This window comes from Crocuta crocuta, unplaced genomic scaffold, assembly GCF_008692635.1.
Source record: "Crocuta crocuta isolate KB4526 unplaced genomic scaffold, BGI_CrCroc_1.0 scaffold93, whole genome shotgun sequence".
NCBI classification, from domain to species: Eukaryota; Metazoa; Chordata; class Mammalia; order Carnivora; family Hyaenidae; genus Crocuta; species Crocuta crocuta.
In genome coordinates, this window is record NW_027529641.1 from 6,971,218 (window position 1) to 6,992,574 (window position 21,357).

At 45.9% G+C, this 21,357-nt stretch overlaps 1 protein-coding gene across 2 annotated transcripts; it reads right to left on the bottom strand.

The window, feature by feature from the left end:
* Window positions 1–9,791: 9,791 nt before the first annotated feature.
* Window positions 9,792–18,584, bottom strand: SELENOS (selenoprotein S). Of its 2 annotated transcripts, XM_077762399.1 has the most exons (5): window positions 18,457–18,584; window positions 17,684–17,818; window positions 14,268–14,374; window positions 10,974–11,142; window positions 9,792–10,324 (listed from the first exon to the last, which is right to left on the bottom strand). In XM_077762399.1, the coding sequence occupies exons 1-5, from the start codon at window positions 18,530–18,532 to the stop codon at window positions 10,245–10,247; spliced, it is 567 nt and encodes a 188-aa protein (XP_077618525.1). In that variant the 5' UTR covers window positions 18,533–18,584; the 3' UTR covers window positions 9,792–10,244. The 2 variants fall into 2 exon arrangements, with proteins under 2 accessions (XP_077618525.1, XP_077618526.1); XM_077762400.1 differs by lacking the exons at window positions 17,684–17,818; window positions 18,457–18,584 and adding an exon at window positions 15,051–16,426.
* Window positions 18,585–21,357: the final 2,773 nt, after the last annotated feature.

Genomic DNA, 21,357 nt, shown 5'->3' on the forward strand with positions numbered 1-21,357 from the left:
TGCTTTTGTCGGATCCATGGCTTTATAGTTGCCATAAAATTTAGACATTTTTGGCCATTATTCCTTCAACTAATGTTTTCTGTGCTCCCCCATCCCCAGAACTCCAATTATGCAAATTAATGTGGCTGCTTGAAATTGCCCCCAAGCTCTATGCTCTTTTCATTTTTCCAGAACATTTTTTTCTCTCTAGGTTTTATTTTGGATTGTTTCTATGGTCCTGCCTTCAAGTCCACTATCTTCTTGTCTTCTGAAATGTCTAATCCCACAGAGTGTTCATCCCATCCAGTGTTTGTCCAGTGTTTGTTTCTTCTCAGACATTGTAGTTTTCATGTCTCGAAGTTCTATTTGAGTCATATGTATATGATTCATATATATAAAATCTTCTGTGTCTCTACTGTTTTGAAAATATAAGATATAGGTATAATAACTGTTTTAATGTTCTTCCCTATTAAGTCTAACATCTCTGTTCATTATAGGTCAATTTCAACTGTTTCCTCCTCATTAGGGGTCATGTTTCCCTGCCTCTTTGCATGGCCAGTAATCTTTGAATGCCAGAGATTATGAAATTTGTCTCATTGGATCCAGAATGCTTTTGTATTCCTGTAAACCTTGAGTTTGAGTCTGGGAAGCAGTGAAGTGCCTTGGAAGTAATTTGATCCTTTTGGGTCTTGCGTTTATGTTTTGTTAGGCAGGTCTAGGGCAATGCTCCATCCAGACTCATTATTTTCTGCTACTGAGGCAAGACTTTTCAGAGTACTTTACCCAATGTCCTATTAATTACTACATTTCCCACTCTGGTGGGTAGGAAAAGGCACTTTTTCTGGTCTTCTGTTAATATTTTTTTAATGTTTTATTTTTGAAAGAGAGAGAGAGCCAGGGAGGGGCAGATAGAAAGGGGGACACAGAATCTGAAGCTGGGTCCAGGCTCTGAGCTCTCAGCACAGAGCCCGACATGAGGCTCGAACTCATGAAACCTTAGATCGCGACCTGAGCCGAAGTCGGATGCTTAACCGACTGAGCCACTCAGGCACCTGATGGCCTTCTGTTAATATTTGAGAAGGAACTTCTGCAGATTTGCAGAGTTCTATCTACAGTTCTCCTTTTTTCTGGTACCCTGTGTTGCAAACTCCAGCCACATGGGTCTCCCCCCAACTTTCAGTCCAGCCTCTTTAACACTGGGAGTCAGCGAGGCCTTGCTCTCCTATGTTGTATCTTGGAAACTCTCTGGAAGCAGTAACTGGAGCAACCATACGACCTCCTTGCATGTTTCCATTTCTCGAGGATCAGTCTTTCATGATTTGACGACCAGTATGTTGAAATCATTATCTATTTGATTTGGTTGTTTCAGATGGGTGGGTAAAAGCAGACACTGCTATCCCATCTTGGCTGGAAGGGGACATCCAAAAGGAGAGAATTTAATACAAAGAATTGTTAACTCATTAACTGAAGGGTAGGGGAAAACACTAAGATATCATGGGAGTGGCAGCTACAGAATCAGCTACTATTCCTAGGACAGAGGGAACAGTGGGAGGTGGTTGGAATTCTTAAAACTTAGGATCGTAAGAGGAGGGACCCCACAGAGCTGAAACTCAGATATCTGAGGAGGGGCCCCTGGAAGTAAGTGCTGGTCTCTCTCTCTGGCATCAGGGAAAACTGAATCACATGAGCTGCTGCTATAGGAAGGAATTGCTTCTGCTGGGGGGAAGAAGCATAGCTGGGGTAAGGCTTCTAGGAAAAAGAGGCAGACAGGAGAGCAAGTCCCTTCACCCTCCTTCAGCCATGCAGCCCCCCTCTGGCACCCCCACCATTGACAGTGACTGACAAGGAGCTGTCAGCTAAGCAGAAATGTGGTCTGCCAAGTCCCAATCCACAAATCACAACCACCACCCACAAGAGAGTGGGACTAAAGCTAAGAGAAAATGATTGGCATGCTAATCAAGGGAATAATGAGTAGTCTTCTCAACTTGATGGGAAGTGCCAACCCTTCTGCATACTTGTTTGGTTTCTAGAGTATGAATCAGCCCTTAATGTTAACACATTATACTGCTCTGCAGGTATTAACATAATATGTAATCAAATTATCCACAAGCCATGGCTGGCAAAAGCTTGGCTAGATTTACTGCAAAGATATATCATGGCCTGATTATAACTGCAAGAAGTTAGAAAGAACCTAGATATTCAATAACAGGGGAATGGTTAAATTGCGGTCTAGACAATGAAATCCTATTATATTATTTTATAAAATATTATATATATTATATTTATTATGGTGTGATACATTATTTTTACGGTCATGAATTTGTTCATATTTTAACCTCTTTTGTTAACCTTCTTCCATCTTGCTTCTCCAACGATCAACCAGGATCATTTTTCTTTGTATTAAAGAATACCTCTCAGAATTTCCCTTGGTTTATGTCTGCTGATTGTAAACTTTCTCAGTTTTTGTCTAAAAATGTCTTTATTTTGCCTTAATTGTTGAAAAATAGTTTTCCTGGGTAGAGAATTCTAGGATGGCAGTTATTTTCTTTTGAGTCCCTATAGATATCATCCTAGCATCTTGGTTTCCAGTAGCCACTCTGATAGAAGCCAGCTATTAGTCTAACTGCTCCATCAAGAATAAGCTCCTATAAAGATATCTTTTTTCCCATGGCTGATTCCTTGTACTGATTATGATTGGGATATGTTGGGTTTTTGAATCTGTGGATTGACGTCTTTTATCAGGTCTGGAAAAAATGTCTACGATTATTTCCTCAAATAACACTTCTGTCTGATTTTCTCTCCCCTCTTCTACTGTGACTACAATTCCAAATATGTTAGGTCTTCTCTATATATCTGCTACAATCTTTACCTTGTCTTCTGTATTATTCAGCATTTTATTTCTCTTTGTTTCATTCCAGATTATTTATTTTCACCTATCTCCCAGCTGACTATTTCTTTCTTCGGTTTTGACTAATCAGCTATTAAACCTGTCCATGAACTATTATTTTCAGTTACCAATTTGTTTTCAACCTTAAAATGTATTTATTTTATTTATTTTTAAAATTTTTTAAAAATTTGAAACGTTTATTTATTTTTGAGAACAGAGAGAGACAGAGTGTGAGCAGAGGAGGGGCAGAGAGAGGGAGACACAGAATCAGAAGCAGGCTCCAGTCTCTGAACTGTCAGCACAGAGCCCGACATAGGGCTTGAACCCATGAACTGTGAGATCATCACCTGAGCTGAAGTCAGACACTTAACCAACTGAGCTACCCAGGCACTCCCAATCTTTTTTTTAATCCATTGTCACTTTTAAATGTTTCAATCTTGCTTTTTTATCTTCTTGTACAAGATAAACATCTTTGTTTACAGCATATTTTATGTTTGTTCTACTAGAAATTTTAATGTCTTGGATTCCTGAGAGTCCATTGCCTGTTTTCAGCTCTCCCTTATGTGGTCTTGCCCCCTCATGTGTCTAATTATCTTTGATTATGTGCTGGAAAACACTTAAAAATTATGTGTGGAAATAATTTGACGTCTAGGATGGGGTTACCTTCCTTCAGAGAAGATTGTGATTGCTCCTGTTAGGAACAGTTACAGTCCATGACTACCTTAATGCTGGTGCCAGGGTGAGATTTTTCTGAGCCACCAAGATGACTGGAAGCCAGGCTGAAAACTCTGCTCAGGCCTTTAAAGTCAGGGTGAGGGATTTACCAAGGTTCCCAGCCTTGCCAGATCCCAGATTCAATGTTCTCTTCTCTTGAGAGGCCAGAAGGAAGGAGCTCAGCCTGTCAGATATCTCACACAGACTGAAATGTCCCCGGTGTTACTGCCCCCTATTCCAAGATATTGGCTTTATAAGCGCATGATTAAAAAAATATGTTAAAGCTATCTTGTATAGTTTTTTTTTTTAAGTTATTTTAAGAAGGCAGGCTAGCTTCAACCACCCAGTCTACCATTACAGGAATACATTTAATAAAAGGGAGAGGGTGCTATTGCTGCCTCATGCCTGGTGGTGGCAATGACCTCCCTGGTGTTGCCAGCCCTGGGCCACTGTACTGCACTCCCCTCTACATCTACCTAAACCTTGCCTCTGTATGCCTTTATTAGGCTCTCTTAATTACCCAGTTCAGGCAGGCCATCTGTTTCTAGCCAGGATCCTGTCTGCTACATACAGTGAATGTCCCGGGAGTGGGTCTGGGAAATAGACCCTCAAAACTGGGATTGGGGACAGTCTCATACTTAAGGAGGAAGCAATGGGACACTGGTAACACACAGCATGCAGTGGTATCTCAGGCATTCAAAGTATCACTGGTGACATCATAGGAGAGCAAAGCAATTGGAGATCAAAGGTCTGAGAAACAGTCCCTGTAGCAACAAAAGGGACTGGAAAGACAGTGAGGTCACCTGGCCACTTCTGATGGGCTCCCCAGTGTATAGGGAGGACAAGGAGAAGGACAAACTGAAGGTAGTTGTTTACGGTCATTGCAGAACCTAAGTGGAAAACCAGAAAGCCAGGAGAGAAATCCAGGGCTGGATTATAAGAGTTGCAGAGTTGCATTGTCAATGAAATGCTCAGCCCCATCTGCTCTCACACGCTAAGGGCACTGTTGGGAAAGAGTGGGACACTGGGCTATGGGTTGATGCAGAGGAGGCTGAAAACTTTGACCTCTAAATCCCTTTGCCTCAGCCCCAGCCAGCCTCCCCCTGCAGGAACACCTTTCCATGAACACACCTGGGGCAGCTGCCTCTCCTGCTGACCCCAGTTACAACCTCGAAGACTCACCCTCCTCCTCCTCACTGCCTCCAGGCCACAGGAAGAGTTTGATCCCAACATACCACAGATGGAAAAGTACCATGCCTGCAGTGGGAGGGCAGGGCTGAACAGTATGGCAGGGCCTTATCCATCTGTGCTGGCAAGAGTCTGGGAAGGATCATAGTAATGGACTCCAAGGTCTCAGAAGGACAATGAATTATAAAAGGCTTAACGGAGCTGAACTTCTCAACATGGAATTCAGGGTTTAATGCATTGGCTGGAGCACTGGGGATGGTGTTCAGATCCACTAGATTTCTTATCTGAAACCTGTGGTCAAAGAGGCGTAGGGTCAGCTCCCCAAGATGCTGGCTTGAATGGACATATATGGCCCCCTGCAGCTCATACAGGTCAGCCTGTTGGGGCAAGAATGGAGTGGAGAGTGGATGTGGAGGAGTAAACATAAATTACCCAGCACTGTCACTATCACCATCCTTGATAGTGGTAATGAACACGATGCCTCCTCACCAGCACCATCTTTAATGCATTGATAAAGGGAAGTCCTCAGGGCCACTTCTGGAGGGTACTATTAAGGGGTACACTGTAGGCCACTGTATTAGCTTCCTCTGGCTGTTGTGACAAATTGCCACAGACTGGGTGACTCATAACAGAAATCTATTCTCTTACAGTTCTAAAATTAAAGTGTTGGCATGGCCACACTCTCCCCTGCCTCTAGGGGAGGATCCTTCTTTGTCTTTTTCAGTCCTAGTAGCCCCAGGCATTCCTCCACTTGTGGCTGCTTCACTCCGATCTCTGTCTCCATCTTCACATGGTTGTCTTCAGTCTGTGTGTCTCCTCTTCTTATAAGAACGCCAATTGTTATTGGCTGAATTCTCTTCCCCCAGAAGTCACATGTTGGAGCCTTAGCCTCTAGTACCTCAGAATGTGGCTGCATTTGGAGATAGGGTCTTAAAGACGTAATTATGTTTAAAGGAAGTCTTCAGGGTGGGCCCTAATCCAACCTGAGGGGTCTCTTTAAAAGGGGAGATTGGGACACGCAGAGAAAGTAAGAATGCACACCCACAGAGAAAAGACCATGTGAAGAGGCACGGCACCAAGATGGTAGCCATCTGCGAGAGACAGCGAGGGGCCTCAGAGGAAAGCAAGCCTGCAGACTTCTTCGATTTCCAGCCTCCAGAATCATGAGATAAGAAATTTCTGTGGTTTAAGCTACCTGGTCTATGGTGCTTCATTATGCCACCCAGCAGACAAATTCACTAATCACATTGGATTAAGGCCTACCCTAATTCAGTATGACCACGGATGACCTCATTTTAACTTGATAACCTCTACAAAGACCCTATTTCCAAATGAGGTCATGTTCACAGGTACCAGGGGTTAGGTCTTCCAACAGATCTTTTGGGGGATAGATTTCCACCCGTGAACAGCTGCTAAAGGCATCAGTTGACCAGTTTAGCTGGCTTATGTTGACCCCACGAGACCTAGCTTTTGGCTGAGTTCAGCCAGTGATGCGCTGGCAGAGACTGGTGTGAGAAAGTGAGGTGAGAGTACTTATTCTGGTTCCTTCTCCCTGGGAAGTGTGGGTTGGCTCTCTACCACAGGCCTGTCTTGTGGATTTTCCTGTCAGGTGGATTTTCCCCACACAGGCCCTCTCTACAGGTTCTGGTGACCGGTCTTTTTACGGATCTTTAGGCTTGTGGGGTGGGGAGGAAGGTATCAATGGCTCCCCAGTGTCGCTGGCACCCCTGGTATTGTACCCTCCCTCACTGGTTTCCCTAAACCCCACCCACACGTATGCAGTTAGCTTCTTTACAGAGTACTTACTCCCCCATCAACTGGTTTGAGTAAGCCATGTTTCCTGTTGGGCCCTAACTGATTAACAGGCCATTTTCTAGGCTCCTTTTGGGATTAAGGTGTGATATATTTATCACAGCAGCATTCTTCCTATTTGTTAGGCAATTCTCTTGATTACAAATCTTGGGGATGATCCTCAAGGATCAAGTGGGGGCAATTTTGATCCAGATTGGGGATTTCATAGGCTGAAAGACAGGTATTAGATCCATGAGGAGCTACCATACTTCCATTGCAAATGGCCAGTTTCTTTCCCTTCTCTGCTTCTATACCCTTGTATGTGGTTTTTTCCTTCTTCCATTGAGAGGTCTTCCTCCACCTTTGTATTGGGCCTGGACTTGGGAATTGCTTCAGCTGATAGGATGTAGCAAACATGACACAAACAGATTTGGAAAGGTTTGGCACACTCTTCCTGGAACTGAGCCACCACATGAACAAGCCCAGCCAGGGGGATTGAGAAACTTACGGCCCCCTCCCCTGCAGCCCAGCGGAGAGCCAGCCAGCCAGTGCGTGAGGTGTTTTTACCAGTGTGGTTTCCACAATGCCCCCAATGTCGGTTACCTTCTTGACTTTTGTAACTTCTTCTAACTCTAGCATTTTGTGGTCAGGAAGGTGAGAAAAAAAAGCACTTAGCAACGGCCAGAAAGGTAGGAGCAAACCAGTCACGTGCGGAGTCCTAGAAGTCAAGAGAACATTGTCTTTTCAAGGAGTGCTCAGTTATCGCCAATGATGCTTGGTTAAGGTGAGTACTGAGAATGATCCATCAGACGATACCACAGATGATCTTAAGAGCATTGGTGAGAAGTACTAGACAGGGAATACAGAAAACTGGTTCAGGGAGGGAACGGGCAAGGGGAGAGATGTGGGCCATTGTGGGAATAAAACCCGGCATGTGGTGCTGTGGCAGACAGGACAGGAAGGGTTGCAAGGAGGGGTCAGGTGCTACCAGGCCAAACAAGACATGACCAGGAGTTCCACCAGTTTGAAGTCTGAGAGCCCAGTCAGTGTTAAGCAGGTCAGGTAAGGAGCAGAGGACAAGCAGTGACAACTTGAGTTTGAGCTACGGGGAAGGGCACCAGAGAGAGCCAGCGCTTGTTTCATATGGGCTCCTTCTTGTTTGAATGCAAAGCCTGCTCGAATATTTGGTGAGGAAGAGCAGAGGGGAAGGAGAGGCAAGAGTGGAGTCCGTGAGGAGGGTAGGGGATCCGAATGACTGTTCAGGTCTTTCCCCTCACGTAGAGGCAGGTGCACAGGCCCGGACAGAAATCCAGCTACCAGAGTTTCAACTGAAGACGCATCTGTATCTTGCCCGAGAGTCGAACATTGCTTCATGGTCAGGATGGACCGGGTCACACCGTCATCCCCGAAAACTTACAGCTCCCAAGTGCCTATCACCTCAGTTCCCAGCTGCCATCCCAGCTGAGGCCCTTCTGCTGAGGCATGGGACAGTGTCCTGCCCTGTTCCACATGGCTCTCCTGGCCCTGGCCCCCTCTCCCTCCCCCACAGGCTTCGAGTTCTGGCTCCATCTCATCCTTTCAAGGGGAGAGCAAGACCCCCTTCCCTGGCTACCTCAGCCCACCCTTCTGAAATGCCTTCTGTCCCAGGCTTCTAGCACACAATACCGTCTCCCCCACCCCCACCCCTCCGCCAATTATTCACTGTCCCACAGAACTGCTTTGTTAGCTAGAGCAAGGTCCCCAGCCTGGATATCTATGGCTCTTGGCTGTCAGGAGTACAAGGATGAAGCTGACCTTGATAATCAGGGCTCAGAAATTCAAGCATCATTTCTTCCCATTGTGCTCATGACTTGCTAATTTCTAAATTTACAGAAAAAAATGAGGCTTGAGGGAAATGAGTCACAGCTCAGAGTATACTAAAACATGCCCTCTACTTCTAAAATGAATCACTGAAAGCAACTTAACACATGTTTTCAGCTACAGAAAATATGTTAAAGAATTATTAAAAAGTTCCTTTAGAGTCCACAAGGGAATCTCTCTAAATGCAAACAAATCTGGATAAGATACTTTAACCCAAGTAGGACGCTTCCCATGCTGTAAGGCATCTATGCTGGTAAAAAGCCAATCTGGTTACAAACTGGACACTGGGATCTCCTGAACCTCACAACCCCACCCTTGCTTTCACTGACCGTCTCTTCTGTCTGGAACCCCGGGTGTCCCCCACCCAAAATTTGACTTCAATGTCTCCAGACTCAAATTCTTAGTCTTGACTATCCTCACCTACTCGTTTGTAAGTACGCTGTTCTTCAAGTGCCCTGTTTTTGCTCTCCCCAACCTTCCCCAAGAGACTTTAAGCCCCAGAAAACCACAATGTATTTCTTCCTTTACTTGTATCAAGGAAGACGGCCACAGAATACTTCACACAGATCAGATTCTCAATAAATGTTGGCTAATTTGTATATGAGACCACTCTAGGATACTTTTCTGGCAAATTCTGCAGGTTAATTCTGTTCCTTCCTAGGATCTCCACTTGCCAGCATGATCTGTAAACTATAGCACAAGGCCAAATCCAGCCCACGGGCTAAGAATCTTTTGTTTCCAACATTCTTTAAAAAAAAACAAACTGAGGGCTGATGGAAGTGGGGGGGAAGGGGGGTGATGGGCATGGAGGAGGGCACTTCTGGGGATGAGCACTGGGTGTTATATGGAAACCAACTTGACAATAAAGTATTAAAAAAATAAATTAACTAAAAAAATGTACAAACCTAACACACTTTGGATCCTGCATAGCCTGAAATATTTACTACCTGGCCCTTTGTCGTGCACTTCTGACAGAGCCTCGCAAGTGGGCTGACCAAAGGGGCCCTTAGGAACCCAGATGGCGCTGGAAACACCTCTAGACAAGATGTTTCTTTATCTTATTAATTTAACAACTCTGCTCTGAGCACCCGATTTTGTGGACAGACCTCAACGCATCTGCCCACTCTGGGAATCACTGTAGCTGCCACTCCCATGCTCCCCACAGGTTACAAACAGGGAGCAGGGAAGATGAGTAGTAGAAGGAGGTTGTGGAAGGATAAAAAGTGGCTTAATGTTTGACAAATTCAAGTTCAGAAAGAAATTTCTTTGAATTTAATCAAGATGCTAAAAACGTTCTTTGCATTTTTTAATATTTACAGTTTCTTTCTCTCTCTTTTTTTTTTTTTTTACAAAGTTCTGTACATAAAAATAAATATACAGAAACAACCCCATCAACTGTCGGCATCAGTAATCCTCGCTGGTGGGCTCACCATTTACAAGGAAGACATCATTCAACGCAACCTGGCACAGAGACTGACCAACCAGCAAGGACTTCTAACCTGAAGAACCATGACTGGGTCTCTTTTAACTCAAGACTGTTAGTCACCTGGAGGGCTTTATCTACCAACTAGCAATTTTCATGAAATCAATGAACACTGTCACTGTGTCCACAGTTAGTGAAGTGTGACCCACTGTCCCTACTGCTAGTGGTGATGTCTATATCCCTTGCAGACTTCAGCCATTAGAGATGCAGGTGTAGTTACGATCACAAATAAACCCACTCCCCTTGGCCAGTCACTGTGAAAAGTGTGCGTAAGGCAATTGAACTGAGGGTTACGGACTCATCTTGCTAATGTCAAAAGTGACACTAACAAGATTCTTAGCCTCATCCGCCAGATGTCGGGCCTCTGCGTCCAGGTCTCCAGGAGCAGGCTCCCCCTCCTTCACCAGACAGAGGGTTGTAACCTGGGATGAGAGAAAGAAAGCAAAAACAGTACTGGGAACGTTCTGTATTAAAAATAAAACCATGATCCTCACCTACAAAGCACTACAAAGGTATGGATTCTATTCTCACAGACATTTTCACAAACTTTTAGCTACCATGTGAAAAAAAATACTGTACTCTGTGACTGTGCTTTGAATGGACTTTCTGCTGGGAATAAAAGAAGCCAACTGGCTTCTTGATCTTAATTCCTCAAACATGTAAAAACCCCCCAAAACACACTTATCTGTAAGATGGGCAACCCATTCCTCATCCTACTTAGCTCTCCCCTTCCAGGGCCGGGTGGGGCCGACATGAGGCTTACCTACGAGTGCCATCATTCCGATTCCTCACTGGGGGCTTGACTAACCTACCCTTTCAACTTATTAAAGGTTTACTTTTTTTTACTGATTGGATGCTGAGGCCAAGCGGTGACAGGCCTCCAGGAAGCAGGATCCGTGCCCACATCCTTGCCCTGGGACACTGGGTAAGAGGGTTCACCAGGTTGGTGACTGNCCTAAACTTAGGAGTTAGCCTCATTTTATAGACAACAAAAGGAAGAAACAGGATCTTATTTTTAAAAGGTAAATGTATCCCATAATTGCTCAAAAAGCTTTAACGTTAGGTACTTACCACCTCCCCGCAGAGGCTTTCTGTCAGACTTCCGTTTCGGCAGGGTGGATGAAGTAGAAGGCCCAGGATTGTCTTCTTCTGGAAGCTTTCTTGCATTTCCTTTGTAACTTTTTCCTTCTTGCATGCTGTCCCACATTTCAATCTTCTGTCTCCTTTTCTGTTCTTCAAGCTGAGAAACAATCACACGCATTACGATATAAATTCATAAGCTGCCATCTTTCTCAAAGAAAATGCTAACTTTGACAATTTTCTAATTTTTTTTTTTTTATTTTAGAGAGAGTGTGCAAGCAGGAATGAGGCACAGAGGGAGAGGGAGGGAGAATCTCAAGCAGGCTCCACGCTCAAAGCGGAGCCCGATGCAAAGCTCCATCTCACGAATGTGAGATCATGACCTGAGCTGAAAGCAAGAGTTGGACGCTCAATCGAGTGAACCAGCTGGCATCCCAACAATTTTCTAATTTAAAAGTCCTTCGAGGGGCGCCTGGGTGGCTTAGTCGGTTAAGCATCCGACTTTCGCTTAGGTCATGGTCTCACGGTTCGTGGGTTCAAGCCCCGCGTCGGGCTCTGTGCTGACTGCCAGCTCAGAGTCTGGAGCCTATTTCAGAGTCTGTGTCTCCCTGTCTCTCTGACCCTCCCCTGCTCATGCTGTCTCTCTCTCTCTCTTCTAGAAATAAATAAAAATATTAAAAATTAAAAAAAGTCCTTCGAACCAAACCTTCACCTGCATTTTCTTTAATAACAGTGCTGTCATCTAGTACATACAAATTCAGTTCTGCTACTTGCCCACAGGTGGACATTTCTGGTGACATGAAAGGACTCTGACTTGGAACAGGTGAGCATGGCTGGCAGGCCTGCTCTGTGGCTGTGTGGCCGCATTACCTAAGTCACTTAATCTCTCTGCTTTGCATACTGTGAAGAGCTAGTGAGAGCAGATTTGAAAGCGCTTTGAAAGTCAAGTACTACTGGAAACATAAGGGAAAACTAATTTCGGTGAAAAATTATGCACAACAAAGAGCCCTTGAGAAAGCTTGTGCTCCTATAGTAAGCAGGCTCCCAAGGAGGGAGGAACACGGTGGCCTGGACCTTTGCCTCTGCCTCCACCTCCCAGAAGAGCAACATTCCTGCTGGTAACTGGGTACCACAGCTTACAAGTGCTACATTTCTCACTCCCAGTGCAATCCAGGCCCAAACTGCCGTTCATTCTGGTTCCAATGACACCGTGAAGTCACGAGGATATGTGAGAAGACGCCTTACAAATCACATATCCACAAAATTTCTCCATGGCTTTCAGTGTCCCTTGCTGCTGAATCCAAACACCTTTCACCCCATGCTTCTGGTGTCCGCAGATACAAGAGGTCAGGGCGGAAATCATCTATTTTATACTCCTAGCTGACATGGAGTACACCAGGATGGGACTCGGCTGACAAATCCTGAGACCATAAACAGGAGAGCGGTGCTAGCTGTGGGTCAGGCAGGCTCAATCAGTCGGTTATTACTGTCATGTTTGTTAAGTATGTGAGACAGAGCTACACATGCTACAAATATCTGAACGTAAGCTTTTTTCTCCTCCCAAGTTTTGGGGGGCTGACACTACAATTTTAAAAAGCGATCTTTTAAAAAGATTATTTTCAGCTGCCATCAGCAAACTGCATAAATGTTCAAGCTATTTCACGCACACACACACACAACTCAGACCCTGAAGTCATCCATTCTGACATGCAGAAGGAATTCAACTTATTCTATGACTCTAGGAACAAAACAATAATAATTACATGGTTGGAGATCAGCAGAGAAAAAACCTAAAATATGCTCAAAACTAAAACAACTAAAACATGCTCAAAAATGGCATTTATGTATACTACGCTGCCAATTCAATGAAAAATTCCTGTGTGTTTAATATAGATAAATTCTTCTGGAAAAAATACCTAAAAACCCTAATATGGGATGCTTGGGCGGCAGTAGGTAGAGGAACGAGATCAAAACTTAATTTTCATGGTGTTGATTTTTATATCTTGAATTTTTTACTTTGTAGGATTTAAAAAGTTAAGTAAGTAACAGCAACGTGCTAGTACGTTCTAGGTTCGTGGTTGCTTTTAGTGGAAATATGCCACTATGCCCGGAAGAAGGCTGCTGGGACAGGGTGACCACGGAGGAGGAGTGTGTGGAGCAGATGTGGTCCTGCTCCATCCTTTCCTTCTGGGCTCCAGCCAAGTCCTGGGTGACCACGCAGAAACCACAAGAGCCACTAGCAGTGGCAGAAAGGCACGTGACCCTGGAAACACCAGAGACACAGGCAAAGCCAAGAGGAAGGCCTCAGAGCCAGCAGAGGCTTCCTTCTGGGAAGATGAAGGGGGGGCCCAGAAACATCTGGACTGCCACTTCTCAGAAGGCAGAGTCCACACCTGGTCGTTTCAGTTATAGACAGGGTCAGATCTTGTGGGTGGCCTTCCACCTGTGAAGCGCAGCACAATCCACTGATGGCTCAGGTCATTTCCAACTGTTGTCCTTGGTTCTTCCTCCCTCCCCTCCCCACTGAACCTGTAAAAAACAGCTTTCAGAACTCCATCTCCTATTCCCTCTCTCACCCCTGGGTTGAGCCCATCGCCACCCTTCCCTGGCTCTCCCTCCATCCACTGAAAGTGGCCCCAACAAGCTAGGTCGTGTGAGATACGTGGCTTGAAACAGACAACCGAGGGGCGCCTGGGTGGCTTAGTCAGTTAAGCGTCCGACTTTCGCTTAGGTCATGATCTCGCAGTTCGTGGGTTCGGGCCCCGCGTCGGGCTCTGTGCTGACTGCCAGCTCAGAGCCTGGAGCCTGTTTCAGTCTGTGACTCCCTCTCTCTCTGACCCACCCCTGCTCATGCTGTCTCTCTCTCTCTCTCTCTCCTAGAAGTAAACAAAACACTAAAAAAAAAAAAAAAGAAAAGAAAAAAAACAGACAACCCAGCAAGAAGCTGAACATGTCCCGTGTGTCCAGTGCCATGGCACCACGATACACCATTTTGGGTGATAATCCTGCGTGAGGAAACCAATGAAAAGCAAAAAGGTAAATAAAAGATACCTTTTTAAAAGCATACTTTCCCCATAAACAGGAAGATACTGCACAACGAAAGCATGCTGACCGATGCTAAGTGGAAAGGATTCTGTCACAACCAGTTGTTCCCAATACCGGCCCTCATGGGGGAGGCCACTCAGGCAAACCGGCGTGTACACACACACCCACACACTATCTTTCACCCACTATGCCTCAAACGATTTCTTAAAACCATGCAGTCAAACTCAAACAGGTCCATACCTGTCGTAGTTTTTCCTTATGCTTTTCGACTTGTGCGTTTAATTCTTCTTGCATTTTCAAACGGGCAGCTGCTAAAGCCTCTTGTCGTTTAACAACAACATCAGGTTCTAAAAGGTCAGAAACAATTTGAGAAAAAAGAAACTCTTGAGGGTCCATACTACTAGAAGGATATAGAAATACAGGTGTCAGACAATGCAAAAAACATGTATTGTACGTGAAAATTCCTACTGTTCTGCATACATTTTACTACTCATGGGGGCAGAGGACTGTTCTGTTGCCACAGTTCTTAGCCCTAGTTAATATCCAGGGCATCAGAAATGTTTTAGAAATGGGTTACTCCTAGGTTCCCTCAGCAATTCCAAGTCAGAGACTCTGGAACAGCCCAGTGACTGAATTATAAGTGGTTTGAGGGGCACCCCGAAATTCCATTCTGCAAACTGGACACCTCCTGACACTCAGTCTCCTAGCTGACCGAATTCTAGAAGACAAACAAGAGAAGATGTGGGAGCCCGACAGTGACCACAAGAAAGCGTGGTTAGGGACGCAGGGATTTGCCTGCACACGGGGCTCCCTGCCTGGGCAAGGCATTCCTGCAAACAGGATGCTCTGCCAAGAGGCCTGCACACAGTATCCAAGTTTAATGGTCCGCTTGCAAACGAGGGAACATGCCCTCCTTAGAAATAGGGAGAAGGCTGGAATTGTGAGCAGGCCTCTTAGTAAACATGTTGTGGTCGCTTCCTCCCTTTGCTCCCCCCTGTCCTTGAAATGTGTTTGGCTACTTGCCCTTAATTGGTAAAGGAATGCATCTTGTAGATTTCAGTTTGTATCCAGTTACCGGGGTATAAAATAAACCGCAAGAGGGGCTTGCGTAGAATTGTTCCTCCGGCCGGAGTTGTGTCTGTGTCTGTCTTTTGTGTGTGTCTTGTGTCATTTCGTCCGCAACAGAAGATGAAGTTTTCTGATCATTAGCCATCACTAATTGGCCCAGATCTACACCACAAAGAGGTAATGATCCTTAGATATTTTATCCTTGTTTCTACAGAAAAGAAACGTCCTTCCAGTTAGCATTAATGGAAATGAACTCCCCAACTTTATCTGTTTTATTTGGTTTATTAAACAAAGCAGAATTACATATATATACAGTTAAGTTGTCTGCCTATCTACTCAGACCACCATGTCAAGGATCACCAAAAGGAAAGGATACCAGTGGCATGGCTAATTTTTAAAGAAGAAAACAGGGGCACCTGGGTAGCTCAGTAGGTTAAGCATCCAACTTTTGATTTCAGCTCACGTTATGCTCTCACAGTTTCATGAATTCAAGCCCCACATCAGGCTCTGTGCAGATGGTGCAGAGCCTGCTTGGGGTTCTCTCTCCCTCCCTCTCCCACTCATGCTCTCTGTCTCAAAATAAATAAATAAACTTTTAAAAAATATGAAAAGAAAAAAACAAAGAACTATACGGCCAAATCGGCACTATATAAAAGTATAGACAATCATCACTACCTACACAGTAGTGGGAAAAGACCACTTAACTGAATCCATATAAAATGGGCTAAAATGTGGTCAGTCAAGAGAATGGATGTGAGTGTGTACAGTGGTAGGAATGGCTGGAATTTTATGTAAATATTTCTAATGTTTACTTATTTGTGAGAGACAGAGAAAGAAAGAGAATGAACATGAGCAGGGAACGGACAGAGAGAGGGAGACACAGTATCTGAAGCAGGGGCCAGGCTCTGAGCTGTCAGCACAGAGTCCAATGAACTGGTGAGATCATGACCTGAGCCGAACACGGACACATAACCACCTGAGCCACCCAGGCACCCCTGGAACTTTATCTTCCACTTTACAGAATTGTGAATTTTGGTAACATTTGTAACTATCAGCTCATTCTTAGTATAAAGTCAATCTTAACTGTGGGGTTTTTAAACCTGCTTTTCCGAACAAAATTGAACAGCAGCACAACCAAAACACTTTTCGCTGCATATTTACTTTCTGCAGCGCTTCATGAAAACAACGAGGCCTCTTTAAAAATGCCCAGCCTGGGGTGCCTGGGAGGCTCAGTCGGTTAAGCATCCGATTTCGGCTCAGGTCATGATCTCACAGTTCGTGGGTTAGACCCCCCACCTCCCGCCGCCCTCAGCGGGTTCTGTGCTGACAGCTAGCTCAGAGCCTGGAGCCTGCTTCAGATTCTGTATCTGTCTCTCTCTCTCTGACCCTCCCCTGCTCACACTGTCTCTGTCTCTCAGAAATAAATAAAACATTTTTAAAAAAAAATGCCCAGCCTATCATCATCTCATAAACCTACTCTCCCAGGGTAAGACACATGTCACACTGCCAGCGCCTCGCCCATGAAGAGGGCTGTGCCAGGTGACTGAAACAGTTTCCTAACACCACGGCCGCCCTCTTGTTGAGAACCTGCATCTTATGCAAGATGTACACCTGTAATTTGTAGTTTGTTGTTGGATGTATAGCCAACAATCAAAAAGAGGGAGAGAGTGGCAGGACCACAGGGCTTCGTGGGAGAGGCACGTTTGAGTGAAGGACATTGCTAAGTCTTTCCACTGACTACTTCTGTGTCACGACATGTGCTTTGCTCTCCAAACTCGGTAACCGTGGGGGGTCCAAAGAATGATTTTTATCTGTTTAATGATGGCGTTATTCTCAAAACACTTGACATCCCTCCCTCCCTCCCTTCTTTCTTTCTTTCCTTTCTTTCTTTATTTTTGAGAGACAGAGAAAGGGAGAGACAGAGCATGAGCACGGGAGGAGCAGAGAGACAGGCATGGAATCTCAGGCAGGCTCCAGGCTCTGAGCTGTAGTGCAGATCCCAATGAGGGGCTCAAACCCACAAACCAGGAGACCATGACCTGAGTCAAAGTCCGATGCTTAACTGACTGAGCCACCCAGGTGTCCCTTAACATTTCTTTTAAATATGCCCTCGGAAATTAGCTTCTATCTAGCAAAAAGGCTGCTGTAAACAAATTTTTGCTACAGCCAAATGTAACTTGAAATCAGATCTGATGAGAAGTTGTGAAAATCAAATGTGGTGGATGTGAACTAAGGCTCCGTTTCCTGTCGCTCACAAGGGTTCTAGAAATTCAGTAGGCGGACCCCTAAGTATGGAGAAGCTGTGACGTTTCCATTCCAATCCATCCCCTAAACGAAAACCACTCAACAAGACATGCAGGGGGTGCTCTCGGCACCACCAAGCAGGCTTTCCATCTCCTGACGATCTCTGAAATTAAAAACCGACTGACTGCATGTTTCCCCAAGATCAACTGCGGAAGCACAAAATGGTTTTCCTCTAGTGCAGATTAGAAGCAAGACCTTCTTACTCTTAGTAATAGACTAACTTTTAAATGCTAAAAGAAGGAAGTGCAAAGCCACCGCCTTCCTTTCTGTTACCAGGCACTAACCCACTGCCGGGGCAGACTGGTCCAGCTGTCTCTGCCTCAGGGCCCTGAGTCGGGTGGAGAGCTTCTGAAATACCACGTAGAGAAGGATGCAGCTGAAGACGATGTACCAGCCATATGTGGCTAGCATGGAGCCCACTGAAAAGAAAACAGTTTTCAAAAAAGTAAAAAAAAAAAAATTAAATACTGCTTTTGNTCCCTCCGGGTCTAGCTGAGGAAATGGCCTCCCAAGTAGGCAGTTAAGATAGAAGCGAGTATAATTCGGGGATCACCGAGAAGAGGCTCCTTAACCATCTGGAGAGTCGGGGGTGGGGGGCAAGTCCAGAGCACGGAGGGCAGGGGAAAGCGGGTTTTGATGGGTGGAGGGAAGCTGATCCGACTCGGGAGGGCGAACGCCTTTCGGACCTCAGAAACTTATAGAAAGGGGTGGTCGTGGGAGCCGATACAGCGTCGGGTATGGGGGGAGGGGAAAGCGAGGCCTGGAATGAAACGCCAAGGGCCCAGTGGCCCCAGTAACGCAAGCCAGTAACGCTTCGCATAAAGTAAGGGACTGGCGCAGAAAAGGGCCCGACGGCGCAGCCGGGAAAAGTGCAGTTCCTAGAGGGCCTCGGCGCGCGTCCCGGGCCGTCCGCCCGGACCTGCGTGGGCGCCACCGGCTGTGGGCCAGGCCTCCTCGGGCCTCCCCAGGCCCGGCCCGACGCTCAGCGGAGGACCCACAGAACATGGCGGCGCCCGGAGGAGCTGGTGGCACAGGCCGGCAACCCGGGGCGACTCACCCGTGACGTGCAGGAAGCGCAAGCCCTCTGTCTCCAGGGTCGGCCGCGCGGACAGCTGCTGCCCGTCCCGCTCCATGGCCGCCGCCACCCTGCGCGGCCCGGCCGCGTCAGCTCGAGAGTCTTCGCCTTCCGGCCCGCCCCTCCGCGTACGTGGCGCGCCCGGACTAGCGTCCCTGAGCCCCGGCCAATCGCGGCGCGACCGGTCCAGAGACTCGGCCTATCACAGCGAGGGTGTGTCCTGCCGGGAGGGGCGTGTCCCCGCCGACAGCGCACCGTGTGGCGGGGCGGCCTCACTGCTCCTCTGAGTGCAGCGGTGTGACTGACCTCTGGGCAGCCTCCCTCAGGCATGTTTATTTTTGTACCGATTGCACGCCGAGGTCACAGGAGTTAGGGCCCGCCTGGAAACAGGATTTGCGCCCACATCTTTGCCCCGGGCCCGCTGGGCAGCAGAACTGGGCAGAAGATGAAACGCTGGTAACCTCCTCCTCCAACTGCTCGTGTTGCAGTTCGGGCTAAGAAAGGCCCGCCGACCCTCACGGTTCTCCTCCCCTCCAGAGCCAAAACCTCTGGGGAAAGAATTAAAAGCAGTGGCTCCAGCACGTATCGAATCCTACGAGGTGTCACATGGCCGTATCAGTTGTTGATCATGGTTTCCTGGTGGTTTTCTCTGCCTGCGAAGCCCTCCTTCACCGCCTTCCACTCCTCTGGCGTCTCTACCGTTCAGAGGCCTCCTGCCCTAACCACCCTACTTGAAATGTGGGCTTGAGTCTGTTTTTGGAGAAGGCTTTGAGGTGAACACACAGCTGTGTCTCGGAAGGAGGGCTGAGAATCAAAAATGTAACCATAAAAAAAAACCCAAAAAAACAGCGACCAGGTGATGACGTCAGAGCATGCCACCACCCCGTGAACAGGTGGGCAAGGCCTGCACCGCTGGGACCAGGCGCTAACGCAGTGCGCATGCTCAGCGCTGGGTCAGTAGGAGTTCCTGGGGGAGGGAGCTATCAGAGAGCTAAGCTTAAGTAAGAGTGGTAGATTCCTACTGGGAGACTGCAGTAGTGCACCGTGGCAAAGAAAAGTCTGAAAGCTGTTCTTCACCTTGAAAATGGGCTCTTGAAATGGGGAAATTGAGGACACTGGATTTTGTCAGTTAAGGCTGCGAAGACAGCCACTGATTTGATGAGTTTAGGAGGAATTTTACTGAGATTATCCTCTCACTTGTTAAGGATGATGAACCATTACTCTTTGTTTTGAAATGGTTTCTCACTTGCTTTGGCATCTCGTCGGAACTCGATGTGCTAAATCGAACTATTTCTCAGGATTATGACTTCAGCACCTAGTTTGGGACCAGCTTTAAATATACCTTGTGTGGGGACGCCTGGGTGGCTCACTCGGTTAAGCCACGGACTTCGGCGCTGGTCATGATCCTGAGTTTAAGTTCCTGAATTTGAAACCCTGCGACAGGTTCTGTGCTGACAGCTCAGAGCCTAGAGCCTGCTTTGAGTTCTGTGTCTCCTTCCCTGCTCCTCCCCCACTCATGCTCTTTCAGAAATAAATATTAAAAAATTAATATATATATATATACATACACACACCTTGTGGGTAAATAATGATAAACTAGTCGGAGTGGGCTTGCCTGACTTGGCTATGCTCTGAACATCAGGTACGCTGTGCTGTGGGAGTCACTGTTCATGGAAGCAGGTGGTGAGAACGTCTTTTTTCTCAGAGTTGAAGTCCTGAAAACCGTTCTGACGCAAGTTTCAATTAATGCATGGTAAGCTCATTTTTTATATTAAGTTAGCGGTTGAGTGGGTTAAAAACAGTTAACATCCTTTCCCACCCTGGCAAGGATGTCAGATTAAGATGTGAAAGCTTCAAGAATGTTGCAGTGAACATTTCAGAGCTCACAGTGTAGTTCAGGCAGTAAGATATTTGGAGCAGCAATGGAGGAAGATCCTAGGTTGCAAAGATTTGCTGTTGCCAGATTTCAAAACAAGTCAATGAATGAAGGCAACCTGCATACCATAAAAATGCCAAAATGTTCCATCTGGTTAAATGGGGGAAAATAATTTGCTTTATTTGGCCTTGTTTACCCACCCTGCCCTGTAATGTCTATAGTCCTGAAGACGGAATAAGTTTAACATTTAGTATCTATCATTCAAACAAAAAGAGTGAAACCAATAGTGAACAATTCCTGTCATTCAGGAGTTTGATATAAAATAGAAGCCAGTGCAACAGTCAAGAAAATATTGCACTTTCTAAATACCTACAAGAGTAAAGTACCTTTGCATACTATTATGAACCAGTCTGTGTGTTTACTTATGTACTTACAATATGAATAGTATATTCAACTAAAATCTAATAGATTTTGAATTCCGAGAATGCATGGAAAAAGCAGTTTTGCTTCAGTTCCTAGCACAATGCTGTTCTTAACTTCCATTAATAAAAGTTATTCTTCCTAACCAGGCTTATGTGTTACCTCTGTCTCTTTAATCAGGGTGTATCAGGTCAACTAGCTTATCTAGAACCATAAAATTATTTCAGCACACACTTTGCTTAATATAATTGCTCATGTGTTATTGGTAGAAACAGGACAAAGCTAGTATCCAGGAACTCCAAGCATGGTATAGTTTATCCACGGTAGACTAAATGATTGGCCCCAATTCATCCTTCTTTCTGAGAACCATATCCATGCAATAGCCTCGAGTTGGAAGGAGTATATTTGCCCATCCTTTGACTTTGGACTTAATAGCAAGTAGGCAGATGTTGTCCTAGGAGAATGACGTAAAGCTGAGCCACCCTAGTTAACCCACAGACCTGCAGTAAAAAGCAGAAGCAGCTGTGAGAATGGTGGTTGTCACTTAAAAGCCGGGAGTTTTGGAGTGGTTTGTTAATCAGCATTAT

Excerpts from the sequence above, each read along its gene's own strand:
- SELENOS (XM_077762399.1), bottom strand. The coding sequence starts at position 18,532 with ATGGAGCGGGACGGGCAGCAGCTGTCCGCGCGGCCGACCCTGGAGACA. Across the intron at positions 14,375-17,683 it reads CCAGTCTGCCCCGGCAGTGG|AACCTGATGTTGTTGTTAAA; the intron begins GTTAGTGCCTGG and ends CTGACCTTTTAG. Across the intron at positions 10,325-10,973 it reads AAAGCCTCTGCGGGGAGGTG|GTTACAACCCTCTGTCTGGT; the intron begins GTAAGTACCTAA and ends CTCTCATCCCAG.